This window comes from Rhopilema esculentum, chromosome 13, assembly GCF_057945365.1.
Source record: "Rhopilema esculentum isolate cy_ngs chromosome 13, ASM5794536v1, whole genome shotgun sequence".
NCBI lineage: Eukaryota > Metazoa > Cnidaria > Scyphozoa > Rhizostomeae > Rhizostomatidae > Rhopilema > Rhopilema esculentum.
In genome coordinates this window covers 2,381,005-2,393,241 of record NC_142827.1, presented here as the reverse complement: position 1 = coordinate 2,393,241, position 12,237 = coordinate 2,381,005, and the positions used below count along the sequence as shown (strand labels likewise).

Here is a 12,237-nt window from a genome sequence, read left to right as displayed (position 1 = left end):
TTAGCGTTGCTGAATAGCATAAGCAACATCAGCGAATAGTTAGAACTTGCCTGATGGTTAGGTTAGGCCAACGCTCAAAGTTAAAACTTGAAATAATCTTATTCTTTAAGACTAACTAAAATATCAGTAAATATTAATAAAATATCAGTTAATACCTTGACAGGTTGGATGACCAGCACAGATTGCCAGAATGACAACATCATTGATTTCATCCAGTTGTCTGATTTCTCCTTTCCAAATTGGAATCCATAAAGGATTACAAAAAAGGCCGCCGCACCAGAAGCGGCAAATATCAAAACATAAGCAATGTAAATAACCCAATGGGGCAGAGTCGCTTTTGGCTTTGGTTTCTTCTTTGACTTTCCAGATGATTCTTCCCCTTCATCGTCTTCGTTTCCAGGAAAGCAAATCATTTTCAAGAAATTCGCACGCTTCTTTGACTTCTCTATTTCCCGCTCCTCTTCAGTCAGTTCGGGCTCGGGTTCGTTATCAAGTGTATTTGTGCTAGGCCGGGTGTTTGCCTCAATAAGATCGATTTTTGAAGTGCTTACCTAAGATCAAAGATGGTGCAATAAAGTACATGAAAGAAGCTACACAAACAAACGAAAAAGTCGTAGTTTCAGAGTTCCATTAACAGGGATAGCCATCATTGCTAAATGATAAAAAGCAAAAGTTTTCATTTCTTGATACATTTCCAATACCCTACTGCTTTATTGCCACTGAGGCCATATAACCACAGCCACCCAACACTCTTACCCGATTGGAGTGAGAGTGGAGGCCTTACCCGTGATACAAACATTAAATGATTCTACCCGCGGGTACCCGTGATACAAATATTAAATGATTCTACCCGCGGGTACCCGTGGTACAAATATTAAATGATTCTACCCGTGGGTACCTGTGATACAAACATTGAATGATTCTACCCGCGGGTACCCGTGGTATAAACATTAAATGATTCTACCCGCGGGTAGCACTACCCCCGGATGGTCAATAAGTAGAATAAACCCGCGAACTCGCATGTAAAGGGCCAGGACATTCGTTTATTTCCCAACTGACATAAAATCAAATACAAGTAAATAAATTATGGTCTATTAAAAACTCCAAGAAAATGTGAAAAAATGCTAAAGAAAAACTTAATGACAAATTTTATTGCGTAAAAAAAGTTCAAGCTTCGCCCTTGTTGTTGAGATATGCTTTTATAGGAAATTCTAATAAGCCAAGGAGATGAAAATTTTGATTTGTAGAAAGGGTGAAGTATTCATTAAATTTGTAAAAAAGGAAAAAACAAGAGGATCTTCAGCTATACAGAGTTAACAGCTTTAATATTTTCAAATCTTCCATTTTATTCCACATATTTATCAACATTTTTAAGACGTATTTTCAATTCGACTTCTTACGCATTACATTGGGTACAGAAATCGCACACCCCTAACTAATAAACCCCTGGTCGGGCATTCCTAGATATTCTCCCTGTTTTGCAAACCATTCGACGGATCGAAGAACGAAAAGGCCTGGCCTACCAGATTACGGGTTGATCCAATGCTCGATTCTTCATCGTCGTCGGCGTCAGCCGAATATTTATCCGACTTCTCTTTCTTTTTCTCTTCACGTGGTTTAGCCTTTTGGAACAGCGTTGCAATAATTAGATTGACAGGTACAACGACCAAACTGCTTGTAAACCCAATCTTGATCTGCTCCACGGAGATAGTAATCGGGCCGAGATGAATCGAATCAGACGGCTCTGGGGCAGGGGCATTCGGGTCGCTCGAGGCTGGAGCCGGATCTTTATAGAACATAGCATTGGCCAACATTGAGGTGAGAAGTAAAGTCAAACAGCAACCCAGCCGCTGGCAGCGAGTGAAATGACTCCTGGGTGGGCGCGTGAAAACAGAGAACCAGATGTGTCCATCGTAGAGATTTTTGCGAGCCGTTTGAGCGAAGAGGAAGTCGAACTGAACAAGGTCATTCTTGGTTGCAATTTCAACCTTGCGTTTGATCTCACCATCGTCTTCTTCAACAGCCAGCCAACGGTTGCAAACGAAGATGAATTTCTTGTCAGTTTGCACATCACGGATCTGAAATGCAATGTTTATTTATGTACGATTACGGCCAGTTGGTCTATAATTCCCCGGGTGAAGAATTTTAATCTAAATAATTGGTATTCATGCAATATTTACCTATAATATTTAGTTATTGGTAAGTAAAGAAAAAATAAATAAAGGCGAGAAGACTTCAATGACTCTGTTAAAACTGGTTTGAAACTGTCTTGTGACAGGCCATTAAAAGGGCAGTGCTTTACAACTTGTGTTCAGTGCGAATAAAATTAACTTCAGCTGATGCTAACGGATCTCGTGGTCCTTCAAAACCTCAATTTTCAATACGTACCTGAACTTGCATGCAGTACCAACCAGGAGAGTTCCCCGCGTTGTTGTGCCATACTTCAACGCTTTTGATTTGGCCTAAACTGAATGGCGTTGTCACCAAGAAAGCATCAGTTTCTCCTTTTTCAAAGCATTTTCGGTTCGGATTCTTCAATTTGCGAGGCGATGTTTCGCCCAGATTGCCGTTAAGGACAATGAAGACATCAGCTGTTGTACCAGCACCCTTTTTAAAACCGGTTTGCACGCTGACTTCGTATAAATAGTTATCACTGGGATGGTTGTCCTCTAGTGGGAACACGCCGATCTACAAAGAAACGATCAAAAAGTCGTTTATCCTCATTGATTTTAGTCGGTGATGTTAGGAAAGGCCCAGGAGCCGATAGCAAACCCCTATCGAGGGAAAGGAAGGAGGGGTTTTAAAGAGAGGAAGGAAAGATCAAGCTTGTTGAATATTGTTTTGAATAAAGACAGGTTGTAAGAGTCGGGAAGCAGGAAGAGGGTACAGCATTCCAAGCTTACAAGATCTGGGGAGGGAGGTTAGTTGTCAAGTTGAAGTAATAGCATAACATACAAAGCTTAAAGCAAAAATAACATAGTACAACAAGTTTAGTAGCAATACATAGAAATTAAGTATCTTCATTTTGAACCCCCATGGACCTTGGTCGTAGACCTTATTAAAAAAAGCAACTAACGAAAAAAGCAATTATTGGTGCAACTTGGGATAAAATAAGAAATTGCAAGTATGGGTTTGGCAAACATTGTTTACAAGAAAAAAATTCACAAACATAACAAGATAGAACAATTTGTGATCTAGATGCATTTGAAAAAGTTTCAGGTATTTTTCAGCACTATTAAAATTGTCTAGTTAAGCAGGTAATGCACTTTGCCTCAAATTCGGAAGAAAATCAAAATTTTTAAAATTCAAAAAGAACAAGTTAAATGATAATGTTTTCATTCCACGTGCAAATCTGGGTGATGGGAGCATGCTGTGACAAAGGTTAGGCCTCAAAGAAGCATGGCAGGAAACCTCATTAGAAGCATGGCAACAAAATTTGCGCTCTAGGCCAAACCTTCCCCTACAAATATTTCTCTAGCCTAGTCAGCCTAAATCCCCTACTCTCCACATAGCTAGCATTTTGGAAACCATTCCAAATGTACTTAAAAGAAGTGCCTATCATGTTTTAACTCCATTGAATATTACCCCCAGCTCAACATTCAGAAATCAGTGTGACTGTATTTTTCAATACCTTTTCAACATCTTTTTTGTCCTTGTACCTGCAGTAGGCCAGCAGCACGAAATAGATCCCTATGATCGACAGCGTTGTGGCAAATACAGTGGGGTTTTCACCGATATTGCTGAAGCCAGCAAAAGCTTTGGAGAAGTCAATAGTGTTTGGCTTTGCAAAGACACTTCCACCGGCAAATGATGACAAGTGAGTTGTAAGACACACGGTGAAGTTCTGTGTTGTTTCTTGGGTTATCTAAAAAGAGAATTCATTGTTGAACAATTGAAGTTACAACAGTAGGTACAACAACAGTGGTGTGCAAGTAAGGATGGCTCAGTAGTTAGGATCACGGACTACCCATCCGATAGTCTGGGTTTCGAGTCCCTAACATGACTCACTTAGAGTGAATTTGTTTATTTTTTCTGGGCTTTGAAATCTTTTAAGAGATGTATTCTTATTCAGCCAGTTACATATCATAATTGAAGGTGTTTTTGCTATGAAATAAATATCAGAAAATTCTTCATAAAAGTTGGGGCTCTTGGAAGAGCATTCAAAACGATAATGTTAAAGACGTTATTTTCATGAACTGAATTCATGAACAGTTTGACAGTTTGATGATGTTCAACATTGATTAATTATCAAATAAGAGCATCAAATGGAAAAGTCATCAACAGTGAATTTTTCTTGCCGATCGCATGAGCGTCTGTTTGCACAAAAATATCAACACTATATTGCTTGTTACGATATCAATCAAAATGTGGCTTTCAAACAAAAGAGTAGAAGTTTTTACCTCGAGACCGGATGTGGACCATTTCTTCGAAGTTTTGTTGAAAAATTTACAGACGCCAGTGTAAGACTGGAATGTATAGTTAATTGGCGGTATGGTCAAATTTAACGGACCCGGAACGTCAAGGGACGTCATGATCGGCAGCGAAACATTAGTGGTATTGCACGGGCTATTCAAAACGGCCACATAATACCTGCGAGAGATATGAGATTGCATTTAAAAGAAGTAATCAGAGATTGCATTTGTAAGTGTTAATTAGAATGGTTGTGTTAAAACCATTATTTTCCAGGAAAATTGTCAAACTTTACTGATAAGATTTGCACTAACAAAGCTATGGAGATGATGTGACAGTTCCAGCAGCCTGCAATGGCTAGATATCAGATATATACACACTGTCTGATTCCAAAGCTACAAAACAATCTATAAAAATTTTGTGTATATATATAAGTTGTCTAATGGATACTGCTGCAGAGACAAATGAAAAAAAGATCTAGGGAGTATCTATAGCGTAACCTGTCGCTCCCTCCCCCCTTTCAACAAGACCACCCCCTCCCCCCCAGTTCCAACCTACGCATGCACCGTCAATCATTAATCACATGACTTGTAGATATATATTGTAGGTTACGATTTGATCGTGGGTTGATTCATGAAAACATGAAAATTGCGCGTGCATTCTTCTTTGCCTCACGCTCTACCATCCATTGTGGTGAAGAGGCCTCGTACACCTTCCCCTTCCCCCGTTCAAATTTAACCGTTTAGTTACAAAGATATCCACATGAAACATTGAAGGGGGGGTGTACAAAACTTTAACACTGACTGTCTAAAAATGCAGCTTTCTTGAGCAATGACTTTAAAACAGAGACAAACATTTTGATTTACCTTCATGTCTTAATTTCTCATCTAGGCTATAGTTTTTGAAATAACTTTTGAGAATACCCTTCTCAATTTTAAGCAAAAATTCCAAAGAGGCTCTAACAAAACCATAAAACCTATTTTAACACACAACAGCTGCGAATTGACAAATAATTAGCGAAAGCAAGTAATCCAACTCACATCCCGATTGCTGCTTCCCTGAGATCTCTTGCACCATGAAGAAATATTCTGTATCTGTTTGTATAATCAAGTTTCATCTCTTCCTCTGACTTATTCTCGCCATTTGGTTTAAATGGTGTGACAACATGCGGCAGTGTGAAATTGAAATCATTGTCATATAGTTTGGGTTTCAGGCCTTTCTTTATGATCACAAAGAAGCAACTGTCATTCATCTGTGAAAAGACGACAAAACGATTAGGATTTTGACCCAAATGGCCTACGTTTGGTATCATTTTTAATCATTTGCTTGAGCAACCGAACTGGATCGAGAATATGTAAAAAGCCCTGACTGTATAGCATGAAAATCAAGTCAGATATCGTTTTATCTAAATTAGTGAACTCAGCTAAACAAGAAAAGAGCGGAAATCGCTTATCTATCATACAAAATCTATTACACGATTTCTAATATACAAATGCTATTTTATAAAGGTTATTATTTTAGATAGGTGTATTTTTGAATCTTTGAATTCCCATGAACAGAAAAGTAAAGTAAAAGATGGTCGATTATGAATGACAAAACCAAAACAAAGTTAAAAACAGTTACTCAATTGAATTCAATAATTCAGGAGAAATCTATAAAACATACCTCAGAGGTATTCCTGATATCAATGAATATAGACGACAGATTGTCACTAGGGTTGCTCACAAGGCTCACTGTTTTCAGGAGATGCGTGTATGAGGTATGCTGTGTAGGTGGGTATGGGTTAATTGGTTGCTTGATCTTCACTTTGATTGGCTTGCTTAAGTTTTTAACAACAAGAGGCTGTCCGCCAGCAGCCATATCGAGGCTGACTACGTCACTGGTAACGTCTTTGGCCGCACTGCTTTTATTCGAGTATTTATCGGGACCATTTCCACCCTGTAAAAACAAATTCGATTTCTACTTACAAGGAAAAAACAAAGCAAAATAGAATAGCAGCGGACTGGAAAGACACAATTAAACAGTTTGGTTGGTTATTCAAAAAGTTTCCTACTTCCAACAGAACATTTTTCCCTTCATTATTGTTTCTATCAAGGCCAACTCTAAACTCAGAATACTTAGATTTTTACTGTAGAAGTATTTGGTAATCAGTCGTTTTGTGTGCTGTAAACTGGGAGAAAGTCCAAAATTCTATCTCAACAGAAACGGATTATTGCCAAGCCAGAATTTTGTCTAGCCGACTTGCCCTATATAACTAGCTCTGGATGCATTTGATTTAAAATCTATCCTTTTATCAAGGAAACAATCTTTCTGTGTTTTTCTGTCACACTTCACCTGTGAATTTTTACAAAATAGCGATAGGAAACTTTTTATATTTCACGTAGATTGGAACAATAAAATAGAATTAAAAAAGAAGAAAATGTGGAAATAAAAAACAAAAGGTGACAGGCAAAATAACTAAATCAACATATAGGTATTCTAATGCCAAAAAATTCAACCTACAGTATTTTGTGAGACATTTATACTTTAAATTGAATAAACAATTCCGATGGCGGTCGCACAGCCAGCGAACGTTATGGAGGGAATCAAAAACGAAATAAATCCAATGTATCACAACTTGTCTAGCCTTGTTTTGTTTGCTTTAGAGGAAAGTTTTAAAGTTCGGTTTATCGGTTTTTAGAATGGTTGACAGCTTTTTAGACTCTAAGAAGCTATAAACATCAGGAAATCAGAATGAAGCAAGACATAACACAACGACAAATTGGACGTACAACTGCTTGAAAGGCTGTTCCAGATTCGCCAAGTTGAGAGCTGTCCATGTCAAAATCACCGCCGGAGCCAAGTGAAACTTTGCCACCACTCCCAGGTTCCATTGCTTGACAGGCGATCATGCTTTTTCCTGACTTTTTCTGAAACGGCGCCTCGCCAGCAACCATGTTCCCAGCTAATGTTGTCCCTAGGTTTCGCACAGTTGAGTCACTATCCTCCGCATCTCCGCCACCCTGGTTCACAAAATGAATCCATTGTTAGAAAAAAACTCAAACTTCTGTATGTACTCGTAACAAATGACGTGGAGCTTGCCAAAGCCAGGAAAGTTTATGTACCCTTTTGGCTACAATTTTTCCGCAAGCGCCTCTAGTTTACCAAAGTGAATTTAAAACCTGAGTTTTGAAGGATTATAGTGGATCATTAAGAATGATATACAACAGTTAACTATTTTGAAATTACGGTCCAATTCCTCGAGTGGGAATAGCGCAGTAGCTCTACTCCAGCACATTGGGTTTACTTACAAAAATAAAGAAACAATAAAACAATAACTAAAAGATAAAAAGCGACTTGTGTTACGTACAGTTTCTGAGCCTGTCAGAAGAACAGCAAATGCATTTGTGGCAACACTCGAGACAATTTCCGGTGGAGTATCAGGTCCCATTTGATTGGCACATTTCGCCATGGCCTTCATTGCTTTGGCCTGTGGAAAGAACCGCATTATTAATTAGTATGATCAATTGAAAAATATAAGGACATCTTTTATCAACCCCGGCTGCTGCAGTAACAAAATGACATATCAGTGAATCCGAGACGTACGGTAAGATGCAGGCTTGAATTAAGAGTGAAATTACAGTCATTGCTTGAATGGGAGGCAAAGTCAATCATACTAAGGTAGGTAAAGTCCAGGGTTTAAAAAATCTTTAAACTAGGTACGATGCCGTATGCAGGCCAAACAGAACTGGATACGTGTCGGCAAGTATCACGCACGCAAATTTTTGTGGCTTGGAGTCAATAAAACCACCTTTAAAATGACAATTTTAAATGAGACCGTCCTTGAAAACTTCGCCAGTTTAATGTTTTCTCCACGGAAAAGATTTGCACGTGAAAAATATCAGGAGCTCTCAATCTACTAATACCTACGACACAAAAGTAGAAACAGGGGAAAACTAAAATTCTAAAGTCACTAAGGAGATTGACCTTTTTATTCAGAGGACCCAGTTCAGTAAGCGTTGTGGTGGGGAGCGTTTAAATTTTTGACAGTTTGGAAGTTTTTGTGTGCTGAGGAAAGGTATGCATGGCGGAGAATGTGTTTTCCAGCAAGTTGGGTATTTTCAATTCTAAATAATAATCTCAATATACAGGATAATAACAGGATAATAATCTCCATATACAGGATAATAACAGGATAATAATCTCCATATAAAGGATAATAACAGGATTATACAGGATAATAAACTTAGTCAGCTTGCTCAGAAGCCGCTATCGGTCAAGCTCCTGTTAAATTTAAATATAAAAAGAAAATTAAAAGATGTCAAATTACAATATCAAATTTAAAAATGTCTAAAAATTACACGTTTCAAAGTTAAAATTCATTGTCAAGTTGATCGTATTGTCACTTGAAATTCATTATAGACTGTTCTTGTTTCAACGCATCAGGTAGTTTGTTATGAAATTTTGAACTTAAATTGTGTTACTGTTTTCTTTACTCGGCTATTTCACCGTAAATATTCATACTTGTTACTGTATCGCCACGCAGGCTAGTTTCATCTTGAAGGACGCCTGTACGCCAATGTTTTGAGCCATGAATATGATTAATCATACCAGTGATAACTTCTAGACGAGATGAGAGCAACGCGAACGACTGGTTACAATGACGCTGAAAATAATAAAAATACTAGCGTAATCAAGCAATATTCTACCTGTGCATCGGGTGATAGTTGGCCTGTTCCCATACACTTGCTCATTGTGCTTGCCAAAGCAAGGGCCCCTGCATCACTGTTGACGTCGACACTGCCCATCAAATCAACCACAGAGGAGACAACCTTGCAAAATAAGTTTGCCCAGTTAATAGTGCCAATTATTAACCTTTTAATTCATAGGTTTATAGTGAAATGCGGCTAAAATATAATGAAAGGACAACGGACTCCCTTGCCAAACAGTCAACATTATCAAGATGTTATTGAGTTCACATTCACTGTGGTATGACGTATCGGGTAGCCTTTTTTAAACCCCACTGACATGGAGCAAAGTTATGGGACAAAGACCGGGATTATCATCGTAAAAACTGTGTCAGGCAAACTAAAGTTTCTTTGCGGAAACCAAAATTTCTGAATTTCGAGTTTTTGGGTGAATCCATGAACATCTTTTTGCAAAAAACCAATTGTAGGTTAATCTGCAAAAATTAACTACAGCTTCTTTTGAGCTCCTCATAACAATAATTTAAGCTTATAAAATTTCCTCTTGTCTATAAGAATTTTATAAGGCTCTGGGGAGAAAACAGAAAGACGAGGCCCCTACAAGCGGAGCGAGCAGAGAATTTTTGTGACCACACCCTACCAGATCAGCTTAGAATGCATGTAAGAAAACGTCTTGCAGTATTTCTTGCAATCTTTTAAAACTTTTTAAAATGTTTAGGCATACTTTTGCTACACTTGATCAATTCCATTCTTAAAATGGAGTTCATTACTTTATGAGGCAACCTAGACCTCGAGGCCCTGGGCCAATTTGCCTCCCTTGTCCCCCTTCTTGGCGGCGTATGCCAAATATTGTAACTCCTTGAAGTTTCTCTGATCGGAAAGACTTCTGGCTCAAACATAAATTATCCAATGAGGTCCCAACATCCAGACCTATCATCAGGAAAACTAAATATGTCACGACGAGAAATAATTTTCCCCCAAAATCAATTCCTTTTTGGCAAATAACTGTTCTTAGTGTTGTGTAGTGACATATGAATTATTGTAGTGTGTTTAAGAACGTCATGTGACGAGCACTGCATTCGGATAACTTAGATAGCTACTAGCTAGGCTCGTTCCAAGCTTGGGATATATTTCGGCTACTAAAACGCTGTAGTAAGTTAAAAGTCTGAAATGTTCAATCGCCTGCATCTTTGAGATTGGCGGACTGTTCTTAATATTTTCGAAAATCTGAGGCAGGATTGTTCCTAATTTGTTCTTAAATTAATAGGGTGTAAGCAGTACGATAGCTAGCGTTTTCACTCTAGGGAGGTGTTCAGGCCTCATTTGCCAATAAAGTGAGTAAGACAACCTTCATTTTCAGACAAGTTTGAACATTCACGGCAAAGCATTCACACATGGCTAAAAATCCTCGTTTTAAGATAAAAAGTTGCTCAAAATTGCATTTTACGGTAGCTCAGCCTTAGCTTGTTCTTAATTCGCTTTTAACTTTTGACCAATTTTGAGGCTTGTGTTCTTATAAAATTGTTCTTATAAAAAAGAGAATATTACAAAAAAGAAATTTGACTATGACTAACCATGACCAACAAAATGAATGGATTACAGGTTGAAATTTGATCAAACTTCCTAATTAATGCAAAGGTTTCCGCTTTCTTAAAGTTTGCAGTTTCCGTGTTTTTTATCTAGGTAGTCGCAAAAACATAGAAAACCCCTTGGTGCCAATTTGAAAGGAAAAAATATCTTCTATTCACTTAAAAAGATAAAAAACGAAACTAAATGTTTAAAGGCTTTTTTCAAGGATAATGTCCCGATCATGATTCTTTTGCTCCGTTTAAACAGGGTATCAGCCACTACATCTAAACCCAGGCAGTGATTGGAATACGGTTGGTCATACCAGTATTAAAAATGATAAAGATATATATTACATGAGACATACCGAACCACTATTACTGCTATCGCCAGAGTCGTCACTATCCAGTGAGGTAAGAACAGCATTAGCAACCTGCAAGACAATTTATGTTTAAACAGACGTGTTCTTCATCTATTGGTTGAAAATACGCATGATGTGTCAAGCTGAAGCCAAGGAATAGGGGTTAAAAGAAAGGGGAATATTCTTAATGCAAGCATGTTATGCTCATTAAAAGGGAAAGTATGTTGTTCGATTTGTTTCAAATTTATTGTTTGTTGTAAATTGAGAGGACGTGGGCCATTAGATTTAGTAGCTTTGTCTACCTGGGCTCATACCGACAAGCTTTGGGAAAAACTCATGAAGATCAATATGAAAACGAAATAAGACTACTGGCGCTTACCCCAGTCTACCACCCCAGTCTGTCAACCCCGTCGGTCAACCCTGTCTTTCAGCCCAGTCTGTCAACCCTGCCTGTCAACCCAGTCTGTCAACTCGTCTTTCAACCCTGCCTGTCAACCCTGTCTGTCAACCCTGCCTGCCAACTCGTCTGTCAACCCTGCCTGTCAACCCTGTCTGTCAACTCGTCTGTCAACCCAGTCTGTCAACCCTGCCTGTAAACCCTGCCTGTCAACTCGTCTGTCAACCCTGCCTGTCAACTCGTCTGTCAACCCTGCCTCTCAACCCAGTCTGTCAACTCGTCTGTCAACCCAGTCTGTCAACTCGTCTGTCAACCCAGTCTGTCAACTCGTCTGTCAACCCAGTCTGCCTCTCGTCTGTCAACCCAGTCTGTCAACTCGTCTGTCAACCCTGCCTGTCAACCCTGTCTGTCAACCCAGTCTGTCAACCCTGCCTGTCAACCCAGTCTGACACGCATGTTTGCAACCCAATTTGTCACCCAAACATGCAAACACGATTTTATTCCATTGCACGTGTCAATAAGCATGAAATATATAAACAAACGTTATCGACATACCATGCCAGCAGCTGCCGGATCTGTGGAGCCTTTGCTTGCTTCAAGGACGCTGGACAGATCTGCGGCATCCTTCTTATCACTTTTAACCTGAGAAATGAGAAAATACACAAAATATGATTTGAATGCGCGCGAATCCAAAAACCTACAGACAGTCTTTCGTTAGATGAACATCTTATGTTGAAGAACTTACTTTTGCCTGAACACAAGGCTTTATATTTACGAAGCATTGTCCCATTTGCGGTCTTTTCTCGCAAGACACTCCT

At 38.8% G+C, this 12,237-nt stretch overlaps 1 protein-coding gene across 1 annotated transcript in view; it reads right to left on the bottom strand.

Annotated features, from left to right (window-relative positions):
• Positions 1-12,237, bottom strand: part of LOC135692255 (uncharacterized) — a 36,939-nt gene that overhangs the window by 7,280 nt on the left and 17,422 nt on the right. Inside the window, exons 16-27 of the mRNA XM_065210340.2 lie at positions 11,975-12,061; positions 11,029-11,094; positions 9,099-9,221; positions 7,760-7,879; positions 7,182-7,412; positions 6,076-6,348; positions 5,451-5,662; positions 4,401-4,590; positions 3,632-3,865; positions 2,389-2,688; positions 1,524-2,078; positions 156-551 (exon numbers count right to left, since the gene is read on the bottom strand). Of these exons, the coding sequence (XP_065066412.2) occupies positions 156-551; positions 1,524-2,078; positions 2,389-2,688; positions 3,632-3,865; positions 4,401-4,590; positions 5,451-5,662; positions 6,076-6,348; positions 7,182-7,412; positions 7,760-7,879; positions 9,099-9,221; positions 11,029-11,094; positions 11,975-12,061 (2,787 nt within the window). The remainder of the gene's footprint in view (positions 1-155; positions 552-1,523; positions 2,079-2,388; positions 2,689-3,631; positions 3,866-4,400; positions 4,591-5,450; positions 5,663-6,075; positions 6,349-7,181; positions 7,413-7,759; positions 7,880-9,098; positions 9,222-11,028; positions 11,095-11,974; positions 12,062-12,237) is intronic.